We start from the raw sequence: 26,319 nt of genomic DNA on the forward strand, positions 1-26,319 counted from the left end.
CTCGTGTGCCCCTGGCATTTTCACATAATTCGCATAATATTTCCTTGTTTCACACATAAGACAGGCTGGGCCCCAGGAACCCCTCTCCTGCAGGTTGCTGGTCAGCACCCCGAAGCCCTCGTGTGGACACGGTCCCCAGGGGAGCACTCAGAATCCACACGCCAAGCTCTGCGCAAGTGTCAGATATCGCTCCAATGTGATTAACTATCGCAATTAAAATGTAAATAAGAGCTTGAAACACAGAAGAGGATCAATACACAGGAACTCCATGGCCCCGGCCAGATCACAGACCTGCTGCTTACAGGGCAACTCCTAAGCCAGGGAAATTATGCATGCTCAGGTTACCTCCGTCCCACCAAAAAAAAAAAAAAATTCCAGCAGGTTAAACAGTTTCTGGAAGGAGTATTTTGAAATCGGTGTGTATGAGTATGTCTGTGTATATTTCATCGACAAGGATAATTCCTGACAAGTTATTTTTCTTCCCTGCACACAAGAAATTAAAACAGAGACTGCCCCTGGACCAGTTCTCTGTTATTTCCTAGTGAGGCGTTCATTCCTCTCCGTCAGCCAGTTACAGCTGTGACCACGATGCTCCCCGAGGTGGCCTTTCTGCCAATTCTCCTCCTGCACTTTTGGCTTCACCACATTGGAAGAAAACTGCTGTTAGAAATGGTGCTGTCATGTCCACTAGGAAAGCGCTGGGAATTTGGCTGAGTTACAGGGACCAGCCACCATTTACAAGTGGAAATCTCTGTAGTCTTTCTTGATTAGTTTTGAATTTAAAAAATGCTTGAAAACTATGTTTTCTCTCTGTCTCTCTCTCTCTCTGTGATCTTTCGTCACTCAATCAAATAAATCTGTGAGCTGGTAACCACTAAAGCTATAAAGGACACAGAAGCCCTCTGAAATTCTCAGGAGGGACCATGGCCATCTGAATGAGTTTGTGCAGAATTGCATGCTTGGCCCCCACGCAGGTGTCAAAGTGAAGGAAAGCATAGGTTTTGTAAGTCTAAGTATTTCCTGTGCCGACAAGATCCAGTGTTGCCCAACCAGTCAAGCAGACTCCAGGGAGACAAAGAAGTTCCCTGGGGGAGACGCCGGTGTCAGGCAGAAAGCTCACCATTTGTTCTCAGATCCAGTGGACATGGCTTGGTGTCTGCACTCTGTCCCCTGTTAGATGGCGGCTTTGAGCAGGCTACAAAATCTGTCTCATCCTCAGATTCCTCTTATGCACAAAGGGAATAGAATTCTTCTCACATTATTGATATAATGAAATGCAAGAGCAGTGCACGAATCTGACTGCAGTAATGCCTGCCCCCACACACAGAAAGGGCTGGCTCTAATATCAGTACTCCTCCCTGTTCATAATGGGTGCAATTTCTTATTTATTTGGAACTATTCAAATTCTGTCATGGACACATACATTCTTCTATGGTAAAAGAGCAGATTCACCAAATGTTTCTTCCATAACAACCAAACATGGAAAACAGATTGCAAGCAGGTCTTTTCAAAACGGTGACATGTTGGTGCTCAGGCACACTGAGCATTAGAAGAATTTTATGTTCAGATTTGTTCCCCCTAAAGCTCTGTTTCAGGAGCTGGAGAAAAGCAATGGGTAAGTTGAAAGAGGAAGAAAGTGAGATAAACAGCCTTTCCGTGAAACCATCACAGCCCCCCCATTCGTCTGCTTACAGGGAGCAGAAGAATCACCATTTCCGAAGAACCACCAAGTGGAAGCAGGTCAAAGCCGAGGAGTGCGTCTGCCTTTCCCACGATGGAAAAAGTATTATCAGGGGCTACCCTTTTAGGCAAGAGCTGTAAATGAGGGATGTGACAAAATGATTAACCTGAAAAAAAAATAGTGGAAAGGCCATACAAATGGAAGATGATTAAAACAGCACAGGAATTTGGAAAGTTAGCTCATCCTGAAAGGAATTCTCCAGCCAGCACCCCACCAGACACGACGGCAGTAGTGGCCAGAGCCTTCCGATACCTCTGTGTCTCTGTATTTGACAAACATAAGAAGAAATTCTGTCTTGTGCTCACGGACACTACAGCTTTACCCACACGTGCATCGTGTCTACAACGGCTGCGTCATGGCCGCTTCAGGCCAGGCCACGCCTGTGACGAAGCGCAGATGAAAGGGCTCGAAACCAGAGAAAGGAGAAGGTGGTTGGGGCTGACTTTGAAACCAAGATCAAGCAAAGCATGCATGAGATAAAGGAGAAATCTAAACTGTGCATAATGGCCAAATGAGAGGATTAATTTGCCCACTCTACAGTGGAACATGATGCAACGTCAACATGTAATGAATATGCTTGACCTTCATAGCTGGATGTAGACGTCGGACAGAACGGCTGTGAACTCCTGATTTGTTGTCGGTTACACTAACAAAAACATACGTAACACACTAGGATCTGTGCAACTTAGGGCTGCCATGCAATGATTTGATTTTAAATTATGGGCTTTTAAGATCGTTTTTACATTTAAATTGCAATCTGTGAAACTACCAACTTATTCTTGTTAATAAACTTCACATTGTAGGACAGACGTGGCCAAATCATTTCAAACACGTGAGTTCCTTTATGCACACAGAGGCACAGCCGTCCCGGGGAGCTTAGCCTTTCTGGTGTGGCTGAGAGCTGGCAAACCCAGCTGGCGCACACCTGTGACGCAGGCAGCAGCCGAAGCGGGGGTTTGGATTTCCTAGCATTCCAAAGTTTTAAATCAATGTAAGGAGTAGTTTCATTATTTTCAAAGAAACCTGCTGTCCCATAAGGTCCCGCACCAACCACAGCGTGGGGGCGTTGTCATTTTGAGACTTCAGATGTGGGCCCATTTCAGTCTGTGGGCATGGGTCCCCCTCCAGAATTTTCATAAACGAAGTGACTGTAACCCTGCCTCCCGCAGTGGAGGGCGTGACACATGTGTTGCTGTGTCTTTTCTGAGGGTTAGTAACAGGGAACAAGAGCGTGCTGGGGACTGACAAACTCAGCTTCGTGAGTGTGCGCAGGCCCCAGCGGACGACATCCTGGGTCACTGGAGGCAGAGGCAGGAAGTTAGGGTTGATTGTAGCTCCACAAAGGTTTAAGGAGCAAGCATTATGACTGTGGTGTGTATCAAAGCAATATTAGAAATTCTGAATAATGTCACCAAATGGCTAAGAAAAGGCCAACCTACGTTGCTGGACTCCTTAAGGAACCCGCAAGGACTTCCGTTTCCAACCGCGCCGGGCGCACACAGCGCGGCCCTCGTGGGTTTACAATCCGCTGTTCACTCCCCAGTCGTCTACACACGCGTGTACACTGCAGCTAGACCTGGGACAGTGCTGTCAAGCAGCCCCGCTTCTCTTCCGGCTCGTGACTCCGCAATCCGCCTGCTGATGACCTGCGAAGGGAGCAGGCAGAGCTCCCCCAGCTTCAGTTAGAGATAATCTCTGCAAGTAAGACACGGGTTACAGCTCCTTCGGCGGCTGCGGGGGGAATACAAAGTCCAAGACGGCAGCTGTCCTGGGCACCCTTCTCATCTGCGACGCCCTGCAAGCACAAGGTGACCGCCCAGGCGCTGGGAGCTGACAACGCCCTTTCACACGTGCGGACGTGAGCGGTGACTCCACACGGTGCATCATCAGAACTCCTGCGTTTTAAATTGCCTGCTTCAGTGGCAGGTCCTTCAGTCATCCTGAGTGCTTTCAATAAATCACCCGAAAGGTTTTAGTGTCAATAAAACGTATTCTACTCCTACCCCCATCCATCCGTGGGGCATCTTTCAAGGTCATGCAACCCCTCCTCTGAGTTCTTTACCTTTGCTCAAACTTGCTGGCATGACAGTGTGTCCATCACCTTCCAGTCGGGTTTCTATGTGCACTTCAGAGCCCAGTAACGGGGCCGGTGCTGAGGAGAGCAGATTGCTCAGCTCCTACAGGGAGCCTGTGCCGAGGGCTTTCGCTCAGATGTTGTCTCCCACAGTCCTCATGCGACCCTATGAGGCCAAGTTTATCCACAAATTAAGGAAACCAGAGCCCAAAGCGGTCGACCATTTGGCTGGTGAGTGAGGTTAGATTTGAACAAGACTTGTGTGACTCCAAAGGCTATGTTTTTTCATTAGGTTTCTCATTAGCTTATTCTTTTTTTTTTTTAAATTGAAGTCTAGTCAGTTACAATGTGTCAATCTCTGGTGTACAGCATTACGCTTCAGTCATGCATATACATACATGAATTTGTTTTCATGTTCTTTGTCATCGTAGGTCACTACAAGGTATTGAATAGAGTTCCCTGCGCTGCACAGAAGAACCATGGATTTATTTTATATATAGTAGTCATTACAGAAGCCATTCTAGTCTGTCTCTCATTTCTTATTTGAATGTCTGTCTAATAGGCAGCTTCCTTCACATGTGGTGAGTTCATGCTGCTCTGGGTGAACAATCACAGCCCCTGAACTGTAGCTGCTCCAGAATAATTGTTGACCAGTTTGGTTCTGGATCTGGATAAAACCACTGCTCAATATTTACCTTAACTAATGAAACAATGGAAATATGCACAATTTTTTTTCTTGTTTTACGATCAGTATAAGCTTTTTATCCTTAAAAGTAAGTAGAGAATAAGTTTGCTGCATCATATTTTGTGGAGGATACAGGGCGGGAAGAAGACCCTTTTTCAGAACTCTTCACGTGCAGCAGACAACCCACCCTGATCATATGCTTGGTCATTAAAGACAACGGATGTCCAAGAAACTGAGACAAGCCATTACGGTGTCTTCATACTCCTGTAGTAACGTTTAAAGAGCTAAGAGGTGGACAGACTCCATTCAGTTTCTTAAATTGTACTTTGTATAAATGATATCATATCCTGTTACCTAAGTGTACTGCAGTATTTCTTGCTTGGAATCTGTTTAGAGATCTTCTCTGTCCTTAGAAAAACTGCTCCCGTGGTTGGGACAGCAATCCGCTCGCTTGCCGGGGGCCTTTTCTAAAGCTATGGAGTGTGGGCAGCACTTGCTCGGTTCTTTTCTGCTGTGAAAATACGTTTCCAGAGCCTCAACAGACAGGCTGTGTCTGTACAGTGGCTGGGAAATGCGTGCTGTCAAACTCAGCTTAGAGCCATTGCTAGACAGAACTTTCCACAGCCGCTGCACCTTCTCTCTGGATACAGGGACTTTCTCTAGCATAGATGCAACCAGTATCTGAAACTAGGACCTTTCATCCATCCATCCATCCACCCGCCCACCCATCTGTCCAGTTGCTTCAGTGGGCCAGGAACACTACTGGGTGCTCTGATCTTGAAGAGATCCTGACAATTCGTGCTGCCCTTAGGATGCTGACTGTCTATTGGGAGAGAGGCGCAAATGTTAAGCTAGTAATCAAAGTAAGAATTCAACTGGGACAATTCCTTTCAAGGAGAAAGGCAAGGTGAGTCATGAATGTGTTACAAGGGAATCTGCCCTGGTTTGGAGCATCAGAGAAGACTTATGGGAGTGACTTGCTTACTGATGCCTAGAGAATAAAGGACACTTAACCAGAGGACGGAGGATTGGAATTGTGTTCCAAGCAGAATGGAAATAGCATTTGCTAAGGCTCTGAGGGGGTGAGAAGCTCAGCCTTATTTTGTAAGAAATAAGGTGGTGCCACTGGAGCCTGGAGAGTTTCCCCTATGAGGCTGAAGTTGCAGGCAAGGGCAGACCTCAGGAGCATCATCAGCCAGACTGAGGATGTGGGGCTTACCCAGAGTGCAATGGGCACAGGTCGAGTAAGGGAATGACGAGGTCAGGACTGTGCTTCTCAGCCTCCACTGAGGCGGCTCCCTGGAGGGAAGTAGGGGGGGTAGGAATGCGGGCAGCTGGCCTCATTTTTCATGGAATAGCCTCTGACTCCCGCCCTCCCCCCGCACGCCCATTCACAGTTCCCAGGACCCAGCCTGAGCTACCCTGCACGGAGGCCCTGGCTACTTCTGCAAGCCCCGTCAAAGCTAAGAATCTTCTTTCAACACGTTCACAACCTGTGTGCACTTAAATACAGGCTCACCACGTTTAAGGGACAGCCTCCGCTTTTCCACCCAAGAGAGAAAGGTACAATGTACTCCCATAAAAATTTAAACTATGATAAAATGAAATGACCCTAAGGTCATCAAGGCAAATATTTTTCTCAGGCTTCACATACTGGAAGAAATCACCTATTGCTTAAGTTACATTTTACTTTACAAGTCTTATCCAAATTTCTAATGTCTTAGGGGGTGGAGACATAACTATTCAATGACAGAAACCTGGAATACCTGGATATATCTGTCATTGTCTGCTGAAGCTTTCCATTATTTTAGCATCATTTTTAAACTACAGGCAACCAGCTGTAAATCTGGTTTAACATCCCTGTAAATCTGGTAGCATCATGTGGATTTTTTAAATTTAGTTCTGTCTTAATTTAGTTTAATTTTTGTTTTAAAACTGTTAACTTTTTATATATTGACAGTGTGTGCCTTACTGGGTATGTCTATTTACTGTCAATTAACTATACAAGAAAAAATAAGAATCCTGCCTATATTTCTTTAGATTGTAATTTTTTCAAACGAGATATTTTTCTTTGGTTTTCCTATAATTTCACAATAATTTTAGCAAAGGAAATATGAAATTAGTACTGATTTGGCTACTCATTTAAAATACTGGATTTACTTGATTGAATGTCTTTAAACCACATGCTGTTCTTAAAACTTAAAAACAAACCCTTGAGTAGTGAAAAATATGTGCAATAAAAAACAAACAATGAATGCTGTTATTGGACAAAAGTATCAAAATCAGTAAAAATGATACACCTGGGAGAACTGGGGACTGAAGAAGCGACAGAAGAGCAAATGCAAAGAGTGGCTTCCAGCTGCGTTTGGACGCGCAGGGAGCCTGGGCGTTGGGGTGGGATTACCGAGGACGGCTGCTGTCCAGAGCGAGCCAAACAAGGCTCCGCTGAATTCACTGTGATACAGGGCTTCTAGGGGATGATGCCCGAACGCCTCCTTCAGGAGTGGTTTAGGGTAACCAAGCTCACAGACACTGAAAGCACACACACACGCACACACACACATGCACACGCTCCTGTGTGTCAGTTTATTCCTTGTCGTAAGTCATGAAATACTGCTTCCAAGGCTTTTGAGGAAGTGCTGTGCTTCTCCCCGCAGGCAAGCTACACAGGGGACTTCATTTTAAACAAATCAGGAACAAGAGCAAGAACAGCCGTCATACGGGAGGAACGTCTGCCTGCACCAAATCTGACCGCTCCGACCCCTCACAGGGAGAAGCCTGCTGAGGTCTACTTCTGGACGTCTAGCCCTTGCTCTAGAGAGGGCTGGGATGCCCCTACTATTTTAGCTTTTAGTGTCTCCTTTTTTCCTCCCTCCAGACCAGTGGCTGTGCAAATGATTTTTGCAAAGCGCCAGAATTCTTGTTTCTCTTTAAAAAAACAATTGTTCACTGAATACATTTTTATTGAGGACTTTACTATCTGCCAGGCACTTCTGAAAGCGTTGGGGATGAAGCAAGAAAAGACATCAACCCCTGCTATACTCTCAGTGTTTAGCACAGTAGACAGGCTGTTTTGTGTTAAATCGTCCTCAGTTCCAAGTGCCCCTTTAAACTTCGTGATGTCGAGGCTGGGACTCTGTACATCCCATTTTGCTTTGCTGCCACTCTCTGTTCACTTCTGCCCGTGGCGGCACAACGAGGGACTGGACAGAACAAAGCAGGAGGAAGAGCTTATTCTTTCCTGTCTGCTGTCTGCCCCCACTGCCCATCACCAAGGGCTTTCTGTCTGTGCTCTGTGCACTTCCAGTATGCATCCTGTGCACTTCCTGTCTGCCCAACGTGGACTTCCTGTCTGCCCTCTGAGCACTTCCTGTATGCTTTCTGTTCCTGTCCTCCTTGCTTCACCCTGGCTGTGGCAGTTAATTCAGTAACAGCAGCTGATTGCAGTTTACAGGTGACTTAAAAAACCAGCAGCAAGAGGCCCCCTCCAAGTCCTCGTACCAGCTGGCTGGCACCCCTCTCCAGGGGTCTGCACCTAAGCAACTGCGTTCTAATAATCCTGACTTCTTCCCTCAGTGCCTTAGTCCCAGGTCCAGGAGCTGCTTCTCACACTTGCTATCCTGTGATGCCTTGAGGTTTTCTTTTTCTTTTTTCAGGTTTTTAATACCTACCAAATGCATTGTATTAATTCTCTCTTTTCAGTTAACTTGTGTGGCTTCTGCTTCCTAACTAGGCTGTGATTGATACACATAATGATAAACACTGTGTAGAAAAGTAAAGCAGGGGATAGGAAGTTCATGTGGAGAGGGAAGAGAAGGCAATTTTAGATGGGAGGAATCAGGGAGGTCCTCATGGTGGAAGTGACATTTAAAAAGGAAAAGATGTTAAGTGTGTTAAGCAGATACAGTCAGACTGCTCTAGTTTAACTTGAAGCAAGGCAGCTTCATGCTTTAAAGAGCTTGGTTTCATCTGGCCTCTTCTTTTACTCTCTCTTGCCTGGAATTTCTCTCAAATAATCACTCTAAAAACTAGGTTTCAGGCATCCTTGTCCTTTGGAAAATCCCAAACTTGAGCCATTCCCTAGAGGAAATGGCCACAGGGATCATATATCTGCTCATCCAAGGGGATCCATATGGCTGTTCTCTGGCTAATCTTGGCCATGAAGAAAACGTGTCATACTGATCGTGGAGATGAGCTCTATTCTGATGATCGTGACAGCAGACATTATATGGGCCATGAAAGCGTCCACACAAGGGCTGCCCTGGGTGGTGATAGGGGAAGCAGAGCCTCCCAGCAAAAGGACACCAGGAGCACCGAACACTGACCAGAGGGAAGGCTGCCACTCTGTCCTGTCCTCACTGCTCCCTGGCCCACATCTCCAGACTGAGGACACGTCTACTTTATCTTTAAAATCCTTAGCACATATTCCAACATGTAAGCTCTTCAACTGGCTCCTCCTTATAGTGAGAATTAATAACATCCAGTGTGTTGCAGTGAAAATATCCCTGGACAGAAAATCTAAAGACATACAGCCTAGACCTGAGCCCCACCTGGCTTTGTAGTATTGGCCAAGTCACTTCACCTCCTTTGACTCTCAGGTTCATCATTGGAAAAATCAGGGGAATGGGACAAAACGATAGCTGTTACACTCAGATTTCTCTAATCATCTTACTTTTGTTTACAACTAATGGTAAGCTAATAGAAAAATCTGTGGTCCAGTATAAAATACCATCTTATAAAATGTTACTTTGATTTAGTTCTAATAATGAGATACATTCAATTTTGTCAACTTAAAGATTTATACTACATCTATTGTTTAGTAATCAGCAGAAATCGATGTAATAATTCAATACTTCCTATTAGTTCCCCACACCCACCTTTTGCATTTCCTAGTAATTGCTAACTTTGGCCATACTTTATCCCCAAATCTTATTTTCTGTACAGTTTTCCTGCATGCCTCCTAAGACTGACATATTTTCAGCTGGCTATGCCATCACTGGCTTTCTCAGAAAATGATACATTTCTTTTAAAACTCATATTAGCCTTTCAAACCATCTCTTGTGTTGGTTCTTCCTTTCTACTCCTGTCTTATTTCCCTGGTTTAAGAACATTTTTCAAAGTCGGTTGAAAATTTGGCAAGATTTCAGTTTCCTAGGATTTATTGGGTGCGTTAGAAAAACTCTCTATGACTAGAGTTTCCAGAGAATCCCTGGAGTTTGTGCCTGGAAACAAAACCCAATCAATTCAAACCAGGGCCCCAAGTAAGTCTCCAACCAAGTCAGGGAGTTCTCCACCCGAACTGGGAACTGTGACACTTACAAGTTTGCCAGCACTATCGAAAACAAGAGAATAATTAGATTTTAGGAGAAGTAGTCTATACCCTATGCATTAATTCCTTAACAAATTACATGAGAGGGGCTAAAATTCACACAGACTTTTTGCCAAGGACAATTGATAGATTTGATACTCATTATTTTTGGTAAAGAACTAATCCAAGTATAGAACTTCTATGAAATCCTTTAAGAAAATGTAACCCTGTTGTGTGCACAGAAAATGTTTCTAAAGAAATCTCACTTGGAAATATTGACAGTGGGTTTTTTTTTTAATATTCTGTCAGAAGTCTTATTGATTAAACCATTTCTGAATAAACGGGACTTCAAAAGAAAATATAGAATGTTTGGCATTAGTCATGAAAGGAAATCATATGAAAGGGCTTATAAAATGAATTTTATATTTATTCATATCTCAAAATAGAGTTTGAGAAGACAAACTAAACTTTTATTATTTTGTTAGCTTAAAATACAATCATTCGTGGCAAGAGAACAAAGAATTTTGGTTAGTGTTAGAAGGAACTTGAGGGTACAAAGATGACTAATACAATATCTCTTCAAAAACTTACAGCCTGGTATAAAAAAAAAACCCTATAAGTAAATAATTGTGGAATGAATCCATGCATTTTAATGGAAGCCCCTGATACATTACGAGTGGGATCACTAAGTTCAGAGAGGGCTTGATCCCGAGGAAGGTGGATGAGGTGGCAGCCCAGTGAGAGCATCATTACACTGTAGGGAGCATTCGAGGCTGATGCGGTGGAAAGGCCTGTAAAGGATCCTGTGGGTCCCTGCAGTGCGGCAATGATCTTATGATCAAGGGAAGCAAAACAACATTGTGATTTAAAGTGCTGGTTCTGAAGTCAGACAACTTAGGTCAAAATTTCTCTCTTTCAAGAATTACCTTGGGGATCATCTGTAAAATGAGGACGATGAAATAGTTTTGGGCAGCGATTTGCAAAGTATGTTAACAGCAGCGTCTAGCAGAGGCCGACTTCCAGAATGGCCATGTGAGGACTGTAGCAGGCCCTCTCTCAAGTGAAACAGCCATTTGCTGAAAATTATATATACACACACAACAACACCCACACACACACACATCATGTAAAGTCTCTGGAAATTGTCTTAAGGGTATAAAAAGTAGAGAAACATGTATTGAATTAAATTTAGCATATGTCTCAAAGAACGGTGAAGTTTGGTGGCATTTGAGCCATGGTCTAGTCACATGCTCACCTTGCCCCCTACTCAGTGTGACAGAGCTCTATTCCAGGCACATCCTAAGAAGACCAGGGCTCCCCATCCCCCAGGTGCCCCTTGTGGAGCTGTATTTTCACATCAGGAGAAGCAAGACACAAACATCGCTATGCCACCAGTTCTATACTGCAGAAGCCCTATTCCAGAAGGGCGTGGCCATGAGAACTGATTTCCCTTCTGCCAAGCGGCCCCTACTCATAGGGTGGAAGCTCTACTCCAGGCTCAGAAGGCTGAGAATAACAAATCCCTGAATATCCCGACCTCTGCAGGGTAGAGGCTTGTAAGATAGAGGCTTCAAGCCAGGAAACAAAAGCAGAGAAGACCAGGAGCTACTGTCCCCACCCAGAACTCCACCCCCAGAGCAGGGGAGTCACTTTGCGGGGAGAAGTATTCTGCCAGCCCCAGCTCCCATCTAGTGGCACACACATTTTGCCCAGGGGGAGAAGCAGGCTGCAAGGACAAGGAGCTCACTTAAAAGGGCCGATTGTATTTGGAACAGAGTGTGTGAAAGTTCATGTCCAAGGCCATTGTCAAAAATAGTGGATAGCTTGGTTGCAAGCAATTAAAAGAAGGCTGGTCCACGGGACACATAACAGTGAGCAAAACAGAATGCCAACTAGAAGTTTAGAATAGAGACTCAGGGAAAAAGACAAGAGGACTCCCCCCGGTGTTGGAGGATTCTCAGAATGAGCATCCTAACTGTGCGAAACGCTTCTGTAATCAAATGAGACTACAAAGCAGTTTATGTCCAAGGGGACTGTGAAAAAGAAAAACGAGCAATCAGCTAGCAGTCAGCGCAGGCTAACAGCTGGGTGTGATACCAGCACAGGCTTTTCACTGAACCAGTCAGTAAACAAGTAAGTGGTGGAGTGTGATCAGCATCCAGAGCTGCCAAAATGTATTAACTCTAGTGTTCAGTTTTCAGCAAAGAAAATTATAAGACGTGCAAAGAAACAAAAGAGTGACCCGTACACAGGAAGAGAACGAGGGAATGGAAACTGCTTCTAGGGGACCCAGACATCCAACTGAGCAAAGACTTCAAAGTAACTATTACAAATCTGTTCAAAAACAGAAAGAATTACACCTAAGAATCAAAGCAAGGTGTCATAGCCATGTCTTATAAAATACAGAGCTGAAGAAAGTATAAAAAGAGCCAAATTGAAGCTGAGAAGTACAATACCCAAAATGACAAATGCAGAAGCTTAATAGTAGATCTGAACTGCCAGCAGAGACAGTGAACTTGAAGAGCGATCAGAAAAGATTACAAGATCCAGGGAGCGCAAAGGAAGGAGAATGAAGAAAATGAATGGAGCCTCATAATTGTGGTCCATCGTTAAGCACACCAATGTACGAGTCACAGGAGCACCAAAGGAGAGGAGAAAAAGGAGCCAAAAACATATGAAGAAATGATGGTCGGATACTTCACAAACTGAGGAAAACCATAAATATGAACTTTCAGGAAGCTCATATAATGCCAAGAAGGCTAAACTCAAAGGTACCCACACCTTTACACATCATAGTAATGGTGTTGAAAGACAAAGAAAAATTGTAAGCAGCAAAAGGAAAAACAATTCTTTACGTGTAACAGAACTACAATGAGATAAACAGCTGACTTCTTGTCAGAAAGAGTGGAAGCCAGGAGGGAACAGGCTGACATATTCAAAGTGCTGAAAGACAAACACAACAAAGCAACAACAAAAAAAAGCCTGTTGATCAATAATCTCTACCCAGCAAATCAAAACCACCACGAGACACCATTTTATCTCCACTAGGATGTCTGTGAGAAGAAAGGATGGACAAGAACAGGTGTTGTCCAGAATGTGGAGAAACTGGAACCCCTATGCATTGCTGGGCAGATGCAAAATGGTGCAGCTACTATGAAACACAGTTTGGAATCTCCCTCAGAAGATTAAGTGTAGAGTTTCTGTAAGATCCAGAAATTACACTTCTAGATACATACTCAAGAGAAATGAAAACATATGTCCACACAAACTCTCATACACAAATGTTCCTAGCAACATTATTCACGTAAACAAAGAAAATACATATGATACTGTCCATCAACTGATAGACATTAAAATAAAAAAGGGGCACGTGTATACAAAGCTCATTATTCACCAATGAAAATGGTTAAGTCTTTATACATGTTGTGAAATGGGTGACCCTTGAACACGGGGTCCTAAGTGAAAGGAGCTAGTTGTCAAAGACCGCGTATTTCACGCCTCCATGTCTAAGAAGTGGCCGGATCCAGCAAATCTATAACCACAGAAGGCAGATTAATGGGTGCCATGGGCTGATGAGGGTTTGAGGGAAATGGGGGCTGACTGTATGGGGCTTCTTTTTGGGGTGATGTAAATGTCTCAAATTAGATTGTGGTGACATCTGCACAAGTTGGGAAATATACTAAAGAACATTGAATTCTACATTTTCAAGGGGTGAAACTCGGATATGTAAATTGTATCTCAATAAAGCTTTTTTTTTTTTTAAATAGTCTCTGTCTCTTAGAGTTGTCATTAAGCTAAGTGAGATGACAAACGGGATAAAATGGGAAATCCTTGGGCAAGTGTTTGGCAAATAACCTCCAGTGAGTTATTACTGTTCCTTCTGCTACTGTCCTTGTCATCACTGTTTCCTACACTGTAATTAGCCCAGTAATTTTATTCATTATTTAACAAGTGTTGAAAAGCACCTACTGTGTGTAGGCATTTATGTGCTTGTGATTGGTAATCAGAACAGATTCATGACGTCAGCTTGAAAGAGACATAAGTAAAATAGACACTTTTTTTTAAAGTAAACTTATGCAGCAAAATGAGAAATATCTTGAGTCAAGATACTTGGTGGCAATACCAGAATGACTTTCAAAGTCATTTTCAGGGTGACTGATCTTATTTTGTTTACTATACTTGGTTTTCATATACAAATATTGACTTCTAAACATTCATAGATGGTGTTATCAGGGATTCCGTGACCTTGATGGACATCAGTAGTCTTCCCTGGCCATTCATGGGCATCACATCCCAATTCTACAGTAAGGATTCAGCTTGGACAATCGTTCCTCTGGAAACCCACCCAGACGCCGCTGTCTCTCAGCAAGGCGGGGCGGGGCGAGGAGTCTGCATCTTCGTTCTCCCGGCACCCATACAGGTCCTTAGCTCATCACTGCGCAGCAAAGCTTTCTGTCCCTGCTTCTCCCGTCAGACAGTGTGCCCCTCGGGCCCGGCTCTGGCAGGCCCCGGCGAGGCACAGTTCTGAAGCACAGCCACCACTTACGTGAGATTCAAAGTAAAACATTAATTTTAGGTTTGTCTTTCTTCTTTAACAATATTTATTTACTAAAATGAAACCACACCATTAGCTATGAACTCTCACAGTGTTCCTCAAATCAATTATCCGAGGACTAGAGCAGCATTTTCCCAAATTCAAAATTTGAGAACCAGGAGGAAGAGCTATGTATTAGTTGGGAAATGCCTTGTCTCATATTTGTAAATCATTTTCTCTAATTGAGTAATACGATCTATTAAACTCTTAATTAAACAGTAATACATTTTAAATGAAAAGTCGTACGCTTGTGCTATTGATTAAATAGGAAGAACAGAATTTAGATCATTTCCCACTACCAGGGAGCTTGTTTTCAAAGTGGCCTCCACTAGGTCTGCAAAGGCGTGTGAGTGATGACAGAGCAAAGCAAGGAGACCCCTGACTCAGAGAGCCGAGTCACCTAGAAGCCCAGCTGAGAAAAGCCTGACCAAGATCTATCTAGAACTTCCATTAGAACCCAGAAGAACAAAGAGTAACAATAGTAACAAAAAGGAGCCATCATCTAATGTAAAAGATATGCTATTTTTCTTCATGTGTTAATAGGTTTGAAGGAGAACGGCTGGGGTAACCATCAATCACGGAAGAAATAACAAGACTTGGCAGCTACTTGAGGGGCATTTCCATTCAATAATTTTATTATCTGGCTAAAGACTGAGGACTCCTCAATCCTCCCTTTTTTGTCTTTAAAATGCCTTTGATTTGTCCTATCCTATGGCAAATGCCCCTGAATCTCACACTCATAATTCTAGTTGAGGTCGGCTTTGCAGTGACCCTTCGTAGACAAAATCCCAGCGAAGCTGGAATTAATGTGCTTGGAAGATGAATGGTGAAAACATCCAGGGACCAAAATACTGAATTCCAGTGTCGATTATCCAGGGGAGTCTTTTTTCCTGTTCTTTTCACTTCTTTATCTTTTATGTAGTTGTCATTTACAGCTTTCGCTGTTAACTCCCATTGAGTTCAAAGACAGCCAGAAATCTCAAGCTGCGGCTGGCCAGCTCTATTCACAGAACAGACTCCAGGCGTGGGAAGACCTAGGCTCACAGAGATTGGGGGTGTCAATGAGCCTGCACCCCAGCTGGGTTCATGGGAAGCACCTCACTCAAACTCCACAAACGAATCCAAGGGTGCTCTGAAAGGCGGGGCACACCGCCCTACCTCACAGATGGCTTCCATTATTGGTCTGAGCCTTTGTTGAAGAAAGCCAAGGAAGAGACTGAGGCCTTTAGTGCCTTACATGAAGAGGTCTAGCTCTTTCCTTAAGGCAGATCTACTTTTCTTGGGAGAGTGTGGCAGATGTCAGCCATGCTGTCTCCATGGTTAACAAGTGTGCCAAGTAGCCATCACCTTATCCTCGTCAATTCCCCGTCGTAGCCATTCTCAAACCAAAAGCCTTTTACAATTCAAAGTAGACATGAGCCCAGCCAGTACCAAATTCCCCTAAAAAGCAGAATGCTAATATTTAAAAAAAAAAGATACAGCATTTGCACACATGCAGTATTTTAAGGAATTGGTTATGAATGCCCCTTTGGCATCCAACATTCACATACATACACGCAAAATCTTCATAAGACGCAGAGTCTGAACTCCCCCTTTCCAAAGAGGAAAAAGGAATTTAAGAGAGACTTAGAGTGTTTTCTGGAGATGTAACAAATGTTCAAAAAAATCTGTCAAACTTAACACGCTCAGACCTTAATGTTTTAACCACATGTTTTCACTTGGCGACTTCTGTCATGTCTCCCTTATATGTGTCTGACTAATTAGTATGTGTCCGAGAACCTAAGCACCTACTAAACTTTTCCCCCCTAAAATTATGGAAATAGTTTAAGAAAAGTAAAAGATAAGCCATTCATATTTCAGCGTGAGTCAGCCTGAGGGACTGTACCTTCTCCGCTTGGCCCGACGCTCCTCGCCCTAGGGTCCCAGCAAAGGGGACAGCCTGAAGCATGAGGATGTTTACTGTCTAACGGTCTAACGCAGATACTGAGAAAACGAGGGAAGCACCAGTGGAATCATCAGCCTAACACTGCCCTGCCCTGGATCCACCACTGTTTGGAATGAACGTTCTCCTTTGCAAACACGTTATCACCATCAGAATGGCAGATACAAAGGGCTTTCAAGCATTGGACCAAACAGTCTACACAGCCAGTCGCTGAACACCACCGTTCTATTCAGATTGAAGGGGCTGCCCTAGCGGGAGTAAGCGGCCAGCAAGAGTGACCAGCGAGTCATAGCCCGTCAGAGCAAACCCGTCCCGAGAAGCCGGAGCCTTCAGACTTGGCCAGGAGTCCTGCGCACAGTCTTCCAGCTGCAGTGGCCTCCCACGGCTCTTCCAGAACAACCTCAAAAGGCAGGGGGTGCACGGTGTTTCCAAACAGGGAAAGGAAGCAGCCCAACGGATTTTAGAAACTATTACTTGACAATTTTCCTCCCACTTTGACAGATCAAAAAAATCTGTGAACAATGGAAGAATGAGCTAACACACAACAGAAACCTTGTCACTTGTCCCTTCTCACACGTCACTGTCCCCACTGTCTCACGACAGGCGGCAAGAGCTGTACTCACCAAACCTTTGCAGGTTGAAAGAGCCACCGAGGAGTTTTTGTGGGATCGCAAGGAACCCTGGTAAAAGCAGAACTCCTCGGGCGGGAAAGTCTGCACCGACTTGGTGCCCCCCTTTCCCAGGGTCTGCACGAGGAATCCAGGGGCCACCAGCTTGACGGAAGTTGTCAGATCCATGTGGAAGTCGTGCCGGAAGCCTTTCAGCCGAAGGTGCAGGGCGTCCACCCCGCGCTGCGCCAGCGCCCGTTTCCGCCTCTGCGGGTGCGTGATCTCGTGGGACACGTAGTTGCCGTTGGGGTCAACCTCATAGGGGGACACCAGGTCATACTCTGAAAGCGAGAGAGGGGATGCGCTGAGTGATTTCAGAATTCTGGAAAGGATCAGGAAGTTTTCAAATACAACTTATGGCCTGATGGTATTTCCACCCCACAGAAAAGGAAACTGTGGAATGCGTAAAGTCAGCTGGAAGGGACGATCTCCACAGGGCCTTTCAGGGGGTCACGCTCGTCCCTACAATGTGTTACCGCCGATCCAGCAAGTGCTACGACACATCTAAGGAACAACAGATTACAGGCCAACTGAAGCTAAGGGTGGACTTTTCGGATTATAGAGTAATTTCTTTAGAGTAATTATAATAAGGACTCATTTTTATAGTTCTAAACATTCCTTTCATCCTATTGCCTTTTATCAATACCTTCATTCCACTGCTAAGAAATTATAGCTTAAAAATAGTGATGATTTTTGCAGAAAACAGTTAAAAAGACAAATATGATGGCCATTCTTTGGTGCTTAATTTCAAAATGCCTAATTATGAATCACAGAACTACAGGAGAAAAGGCAGAATGCACATAGTCTCATCTTTTTAAAAATTTGTATTTATCAAGAGAAACTATGCCTTAGCCCTGATACTCATGGTTCTTAGTTTCACAGTCTCATAGTTTCCTAGTTTTGGAACACACGTAACTGACAAACTTCCACGGAACTCAACCCAAAGAAATGTTCAGGTTGGGAGACGCTTGGATGTGGATTTGCTCCCGGTGGAAACCACCGCTGGCCCTCCGAGCGGCCCGCGTTCTGGGCACCTGACCGTATTTCACACTTCGGGGCCATCCAAAGACATACACCACTCTTCTCCCCACTCTAATGTAAATTATACCGGGCTAAAATGTGCTCAGATAAATGGTTTATTTGTAAAACGTCAAAGGAAGGGAAACCCCAAGGAGCTGGCAGAGCACCCATGCGTTCTGCCGGGCTGCACACACAGACAGGCCGGGCTCTGCGCTGCGTGCCTGTGAGCCACTCTCCTCTCTGCTCAAAGTATGGGGGGAACGTCTGTGGCATCTGGGCAGGGATCCCCGCTGCCCTTCTCAGAGCAGTGCCACTGTCTACTCCAAAGAGGCTTCCTCCTTTCTAGAGTCATTTAGCTTTCATTGCTACGGCCAGGAAGTTTCCTTTCATTGCCACCATCGATACATCATCTTCCCCACTCAGAGGTCAGGGAGAGTTGGTTCCTGGGTGGGCGGGACCAAATGTGGACCAGAGACATAGGGGAGGACTTCACACCGGGATCAGAGCGTCCCACACCGCCATGTTCTGAACTGGGACTGGACTCTGAGGCCATGTGCAGGTAGACTTGTCAAAGCTGAGGCTCTGGAATATTTTAGTTAACAATCTGTTAGCTTGGTTTGCACCTTTCATATATGTAAACGATATCTGGTATGTGTCTCCATCTGCACGCCAGCGATGGGCCTGCGCGTGTCCGGACAGGGGCCTGCTTCCTGGGTTGCGCTGTGTCTAAATGCCAGAAAGTAACAGGTGAGCAAGACGTCAGGTCTCCTCCAAGCTCCCGCTGAGATGCCTTTGAAACGCACGCCGGGCCCCAGCATCAGAAGGCTAGTCCTACACTGAGGTGGACAGTCTTCAAAGACAAAGCACAACTTCTTGTTATATGGACAACAAGACCCAATTCAAATGCTCTCATCCTGGTTCTAATATCCTAAGAAAGCATATATATTCTTCCTTTATTATCAATTTATGCTCGCAAGAGACGCTCTGTTAGACACTGAATGACTGGGCCCTCAGCACGAGTTGGTCCTGCTTCCTGGAGTCATGAGACAAAACAAAACAGGGTCCTGCAGAATGACATTTGGTCATGAGTCACAGGACTCGGGTAATTATTTTTTCTGGAATAAGACATTTTTCTTTGCAACCCAAACACTTGATGTGTATACTTGCCTGCGTATCCCCGTGCAGTCTTGGCAGGTGACTGAGGGGTTGCGCTGGAACAGAGCAGGTGGCAACCTGTGGATGGCGATGGCAGGCGTGTGTCTGGGTTTGGGAGAGGCAGGGGGGCCATGGATGTGAGGCACTGCCCAGAGCCCCCTGTGTGGAAGCCCATGGCGAGGTGAGAGTCAGGGGCCCGACACCCAACCCCATGAGGCGGCAGAATAACCAAGGCCTTAGTGGTGGCCTGTTCAACCTGAACCCAGGTCTCCTGCTTCTTAGGTCAAGTGCTTTGATCTCTAACCCCCCCGGGATCACTCCTGGCCCAGGGGCCTGGCGCCTCACACAGGTAGCGGGTGAGCTGGACCCCATGCAGACTAGACAGGCAGGAGGTTCTGGCTGGCAGACGCAACAACCAGTCTTTGAAGTACATGTCAAATGGGACACTGTGTCTGATACGACAAAGTGCATCGGGGTTGTTCCATATGTCACTTCAGAAAACGAAAAGAGTAAAACAAATCTGGTTAAATTGCATGCAATAATAAAAAAATAGGGGGCTACAAATTAGGAATTAAAGGGCCAGAGTAAGTACGTGATCACAGTCTGTCTGGACCACTCCTGAAAAAAGGGAAAAGCGCTTGCCTAACCCGTGTGCACTTTCCCACCGCCTTCCTCGCCCCCGGCTCTCCGGACCGACGGGAACAGCTGGCGTGCCGCAGTCACGTTAACACATTTTGCCCTGCCGCGCGGGCTCTGGGGAGTGTCTCCACTTCCCCACTAGCCTGTGTCCATCCCAAAAGAGTCCACGGAATCAAGACAAAGCATGTGGACTGTTCCAAACATTGGCTAATGAGCCAATTCGCTGCACAGAAGAACATTATTACGATTAAAAAGTTGAATTGTTCCCAGATGACTTAAAGCTATATTCTTATGACCTTTATTTTGGAGGACATACAATCTTCATCCTTTATAGTGGGGGGGGCATATTTCTATTTTTTTTTCAAAATAGCAACTTTTAAGCCTCTTTTAGAGAAACCCAGTGTTGTGCCAACACGTATATGATGACCAGCTGTGGGGGTGGCGGGGTGCAGAAGGAATAGCCTAGTTTAAATCATCTGCCTATTTCCCCGTAGCTGCTGTGGATTACCAGCGGGACGTCTGAAGACGGAGTTTCAAGGCTTGCATGACAGCACATCCTTATAATTTCCACCATGCAGACACAGTGCAGGCAAGGAACCTCAAGAAGGCAGAAGACCAAAAACTCATAGAGCTGTAAGGTGATGAGTTCTCAGTGTTTTAATTCTGTTTTTTTTTTGTCCAATTATATATAAGAAATTTATTTATGACAAGGTAGGCAACACTATGCAATGAATAAGGAAAATGTTTACATTCGTTTTATGTCCAATATATTTGGTTTCCAAGGAACCAGCTCAGAGTCCCTACAAGGTAACAGTCAGCCCTGGGGACCTGGCCTGACCCTGCCCAGCACACCAGCTCGAACCACCGCAAAGCCACTCCTTGACATCAGTCACATCCCTTCCTGAGATTGAGGGTGAATATGGGTGAACGTTTAGTCCGGTGGTTCCCAACAAGGGTGCTATGCTGCCCCCAACCCCCAAGAGACACTTGGCTGTGTCTGGAGACACTGTGATTGTCACAAAGCAGGAGGGGAGTGTGGTGCTTTTAGAATCTGTTGGGTGAATCCAGGAATGTGGCTATGCATCCTTTCACGCACAGGACAGACTCCCACAACAAAGCATCAGCAGTGCCAGGAAACCCTGATTCCCCCAGAGCACGGTCCTTGGTGTCAAACAGGCTCTCTCAGTTACGTGCAGATGAATGTGAAAGAGGTCAGAGCCAAAGAATTCAGTGAATGAACAAAGTAAGCATAGCTTCTCACCATACACACTTCCTGCTGTTCCCAGAGAAGTTAATGTATCATCACAGTGAACTCACAGTTTTAAAGTAACTCCTGAGCTTAGGTTTTAAGATGATAATACCCCGAACTACTGTCTGGTGACTTCAAGAGAAAAGCATTACTGAGATTCCTGACCCTTGACAATCCTTCAGTGAGACCCTGGTTCGGCAGAGGCTTTCCATAAGCTGAAAAGACTCACACATGGCTGTACCAGTCAGCACCCCGGACTGCGGGATTTTAAGAGGTTTCTTGACCACAACAGCAAGGCCAGCGACACCCCAGTCCCAAACTCAGTGCAGGCGGCGTGGACCACCGGCGAGTATGCTCAGCCCGGCTTGTGCCAGCTGCAGAGAACCGATTTTGCACGTGGCGTCCTAACTCTGTGTTCAAGGGCAGTGCCTCCATAGCTCGGAATCAGCCACAGTGGGCGTATTTACCCCGTGGGAACCAGCGAAGGTTACAAACCAGAGCCCCGAGAGCCTGTTGCTAACCATTAACAAGCTCACCGCTGGGCCAGCCTGCCTCGTGTTGTGTGGGTGTGTGAGTAGAAATCAATATAAACTTCAGTGCACACACACAAACACACGTCGCTCACGTCCAAGGACGCATAGTCCTCAAAAACTTCTGACCCATGACCTGGAAGTTAACAAACTTGTGCTTTGTCTCTGCTCTTAACAAGACTCAAGGTAAATCTGCGGGACAAGCATTCAAGTCTCCTATTAAGGCAAAGCGATGCTGATCAGCCAGAATGAAGTGGGTGCACTTCATGTCTAAAAACAGAACTGATCTCAGTTTCCTCCTGTTGCCTCACAGAATACAAGGGGTTCTCTCTCTTAGTGCGAAATTACTGCAGACACCCAGTGCCATCGGAAAGACAGGTTGAAATATGTGGTAAACAAACCTTATGGCCAAAAGAGATACTTCAATGCCAATGTGCGGTTTTGAACGGATACCCAGACATCCAGCAGGAAGCTAACGGCAGCGTCGCACAAAGCCTCCTCCAGCTCTGCTGCCCTAGGTCAAAAGAGGTGACGCACTGCGCAGCAAGACTCTGTTTTCTGGGGTGCGAACGCTTCCCACTGAGCCCCGCCCTCTCCACTGAGCCTTCTGTAACTGAAGACAGAAAACACTTGCATGCTGGGGGGGGGGGCGGGGGGTGTGTCCCCTAAGACAGAACCTCAGGACATCACTAATGAAGACTCACACCTTCCCCTTGAGGTTTTGAGCAAGGGAGGTAAATGGTTGTCATGGGAACGCCGGGCTCAGGACACCAGCTGAGATGCCAGGGGATTAGATGCACGTGCCAGGCAGCCAGGGGTCCAGCTTGCGGAAGGAGGGCACACTGGGGCAGGAAGGAAGTCTTGGCTTCTTCTCCTGGAAGTGGTTATCTAACGCTCTCACCTAACAGAAAACTTCGTAAATGCTAGAATCCACTCTGAAAAACCTCCTGAGACCTTCAGGAATATTCATGATTTTAGAAAACTAGAATTTTCACAAAAGTCTTTTTTTCTTTAAGTGGGGAAGGACAACTAACTACAACATGAATGATTATATAGTAGCATGAATCATTAAAGAGGACAAGGGCAAGCCCAAGAAGGTGAGCTTTAAACAGATTAGCTTTCTCTTGCAAAAGCATGGTGACAAGCAATTTTTAAACGTTTTCTCTCATTTACATCTGGCGCCCTCTGGTGGCCCCCGAAAGGGTCCCACGTTCCAGCATTCATCTGATTTATCACTTTATTTATAGGCTATTCATACAGCATTCAGGAAGAGAGAATCTCAATAATTAATGCAAATATTTAATTATTGTCTTTGTGGAACGTTATCAAGACGCAGGAATTCTGAATTATTGACTCAAATTTTCCAGTTTTCTGCAACTATGTTGGGATAATCAAACCTAATTCTTCTTCTGTAAGTCACTAGTAACATTTGAGATGGTAATTAATAGTTGGAAATGATGCAAAGTACTCGTAGTTAACAACTGCCAATGGATTGGGTTCAGATAAAAATCAGCTAGCAACTGACGTTGCGCGCCTGCTTTCTCCTTTACCCTAAAGTAGTTCAGGATAGGGAGGTACTTCCCGTGAGACATGGAATGCTAAATGCTCCCTGTGAACGGCGAATGTAAAACCACACATTGCAGAAGGGTCCGACTTGCCTTTATGCCAAATCGGGGCACAACCTTGGACATCGCTTCTGACGTCACAAAACGCTAATTACCCATTCCGTGAACTACTATGTTCCAATTACGCCCAACTCCGAAGAGCATCCTTTTGGATACTAAGAAGTACTGGGCAACAGTGGCTGGCTGATGCTCCCTGCTGTGACAGTGAAGGATGTTCAAGTTAAAAGGTCATGGGGAAACAGGAGGGGCAGGGAGCTGAGGGGATGAGAAGGGCGAAATAAGCTGCTTATAATTGCTTTGAGGTATACACTACTACAACTCCAAGACTATCCCTTCCATCTTTAATTTTTTTAAATAGATGCATTTCCTTACTTTCTTCCCTAATGTTTATGGTAATAACGCTGGTAAACCTGCTTCTGTTTTACAGGGAAACTGTAACTATTGGTGAGAGTTGACTCACAGGTTGGATGCACTGCAGTATCTTACAGAAAGTTCCTAGAGCTGTCAACATTTGCAGCACACTGTAAACCAGCGCTAAGGGGGTTCACGAGCTTCTACTGCAAGGATTCCACCTCCCCCCCGTCGCAGACTTACCGCCCTTTTCCACCCAGCCCAGCTGCTCCGCGGGACCAGGAGGACGCCGGACGCTCGGGTTCCCGGGCGAGGTCGCTGCGGGTCCCACGGCGCACACAGGTGCCTGCTGGAAAACAGCGGCGACACCTCGGTGAGACGGGGTCTGAGCCAGGGGCGCCTCGGGGACCCTGCCCCCAGAGTCGGGGACTCACCTGCACACCCACCTGAGCCAGCAGCAGCACCCAGAGCACCGCGCAGCCGGGGACCCGCATGGCCGGGCTGCCCCGCGCGACCCGCGCCCGCCGCCGGCGCTGCGCCCCCGCGGGGATAACGCACGGCTTCATCCAGGGGCGCTCGGAGGGGCCCGGGGCCGCGGGATGCTCCCCAGCCCGGCGGCGTGCAAGTGGCCACCGAGGACCGACCCGGCCCGCGCGCAGGACGATGCCCCGCCGTGGCTGCGCCGCCCGCGCCGGGCTTATTACTGCGGCTCCGCGCCGCGCGGGGGGCGGAGTGGTGGCCGCGGCGGCGGGGGCGGCGGCGGAGAACCCGCCCGCACCGTGGGAGAGCCGGGGAGGGGGAGGGCAGGGCAGAAGAGGGCAGGAGGTGGGAGGGCGAGGACGGGAGGGGAGAAACGACGGGGGAGGGAAGAGGCAAGAGAGAGGGCGCCGGGGTGGGGCGCGAGGGGAGGAGGACCGCGCGCTCGCTGCAGTCAATGCCTTGCCGGAGGTCCCGCGGGCACGCGGCTGGAGAGGATGGCCGGGGGCGGGAGAGGGGCGAGAAGGTTGGGCCGGGCGCCCTCCCGGGACCCTCTGGACCTGCAGTCCGCTGCTGGACTGGCTGGCACCTGGCCGCACCGTCCCCGGCTCTACCCGAGCCCCACTCCCTTAGGCCGGAGCTGCGCATCCAAAGGCCAGACACCTGCCGCCCGCCGGAATGCGGTGGGAGGGCGCCTGGGCTCAGCTGGGTCGGTCCTCCTGCCCCGAGGGAGATCAGCTGAGAAATAGAGGCCCCAGGATCTTCTTGGGGACGCGTGGATCTGGGTATACACGATTGTGTGTTACTCGCTGGCTTGTGAAGTGATGGAAGACAAGGGGGTCGAGGAACGCCGTCTTCCACGCAGTCTGCCCTGGGCTCCCGTGCCGCTTCTCGGGTCGCCCTTGACCGGCCTTGCTAGGAGTGCCTGTGCAGGGGCTGCTGGCTGCCTGGGTACAGCGGGTCGATCGGCCGATGGGAGGCTTTGGGGTCGCGGATGGGCCCAGGACAGTGCAGCCACCGTGCGGGTCTTGCAAGGAGGCCGAGGGAGCAGCAGACACTCAGCCACCGGCCTGGCTACGAGGCCAGAGCGTGTTCTACGCCTACCGAAGGACGCACGTGTGCATGTTTGAATATGAGCACGCATGTACACGCGTACGCGCCTCAGTGCCGGCCTAAGTGTACCGCCCCCACCCCCGCATGCGTCTGCGCTGGAGCGCGAGTGCACCGTGTGCCAGCGCTTGTTCCCAAGCACGTGCTGTGCCTGTGGCCACTCTGCTCCACCGACTGTTCCTGGCCTCCTTGACCTCTAACCTCCAGTAGGTCCCGGGAGTCTGGGTTCATGCTTCATGGTTCTGGTGTCCCTCATGGTTCAGTTTAACCCAGCTTTGCCTGTTTTGTGTATTTGGGAGAGCAGGATGGAGAGGGAATTGGTGGCAGTGGTCTCTGGCCTCCTTTGCCCAGCTTGCCCTGGGCCTGTAGGTGACTCTTGCCTGTGGCGGTCCTGCAGCTGGGCAGGGACGGCAGAGCCCTCTGGCTGTGCAGGGGCTGGCTCCTGCGCGCCCTCATTCTCTCTGTCTCTATCTTATTCATTTATTTGAAAACACTCTTCAGAAGTGGAAAAACTGTTTACAGAAAGGCTTTGGGGATGGCCCTAGAGCCCGCCTCGCACGCACTCAGGTACACACTCGTCCTGACTGGCGCCCAGCCCAGCCCAGCCCAGCCCAGCATGCCCTGCAGCAAGCTGCTGCAGGGGGACCGCAGGCTGGCGAGGGCTTTGCGGGAGGCAAGGACCCGGCGTCCTGAGTACAGGGCATCGCGTGCTCGCTAAACGAGGATCTCTAATTACCACTAATTGTGTCAGACGTGGCCCGCAAGGGAATCAGACTTCCCGAGTCTAACTCCAGTCACATGAGGACACCCACGGGCTCTCTGTTTATAAGTTCAACAGATGAAATGAAAGAATGGCTGGTCTAAAAGGATTCACTTTTAGGAACTCTCCTCCCTTTTGAATACTGCCAAAATGAATCTCTTCATTGTGAAGAAAGAAACATTTTTTTCATCATTTACAGTCAGAATAGTTTTCAGTTTTCTCAGTTCCCAATTTCAACGCTCTTTCCAGACGGAGGGCAGACTGCAGCGTGGGGGCCAGGGTGGGCGCTGAGACGAGGGCACGCGGTGAGCTGGGTGTAGAAGGACCACAGAACACTCGACCTACAAGATTTGTGATTTACAACTAGATCCACATATTTAGTCTTCCTCTA

General features: G+C 47.1%; 1 protein-coding gene across 1 annotated transcript in view; it reads right to left on the reverse strand.

Annotated features, from left to right (window-relative positions):
• ADAMTS16 (ADAM metallopeptidase with thrombospondin type 1 motif 16) overlaps positions 1–24,075 on the reverse strand; it is a 153,569-nt gene extending 129,494 nt beyond the window's left edge. Inside the window, exons 1-3 of the mRNA XM_072958938.1 lie at positions 24,016–24,075; positions 23,825–23,930; positions 16,968–17,293 (exon numbers count right to left, since the gene is read on the reverse strand). Coding sequence (XP_072815039.1) covers positions 16,968–17,293; positions 23,825–23,930; positions 24,016–24,075 — 492 coding nt within the window. The remainder of the gene's footprint in view (positions 1–16,967; positions 17,294–23,824; positions 23,931–24,015) is intronic.
• Positions 24,076–26,319: the final 2,244 nt, after the last annotated feature.

The sequence above is a fragment of the Vicugna pacos genome, chromosome 3, assembly GCF_048564905.1.
Source record: "Vicugna pacos chromosome 3, VicPac4, whole genome shotgun sequence".
Taxonomy (NCBI): domain Eukaryota; kingdom Metazoa; phylum Chordata; class Mammalia; order Artiodactyla; family Camelidae; genus Vicugna; species Vicugna pacos.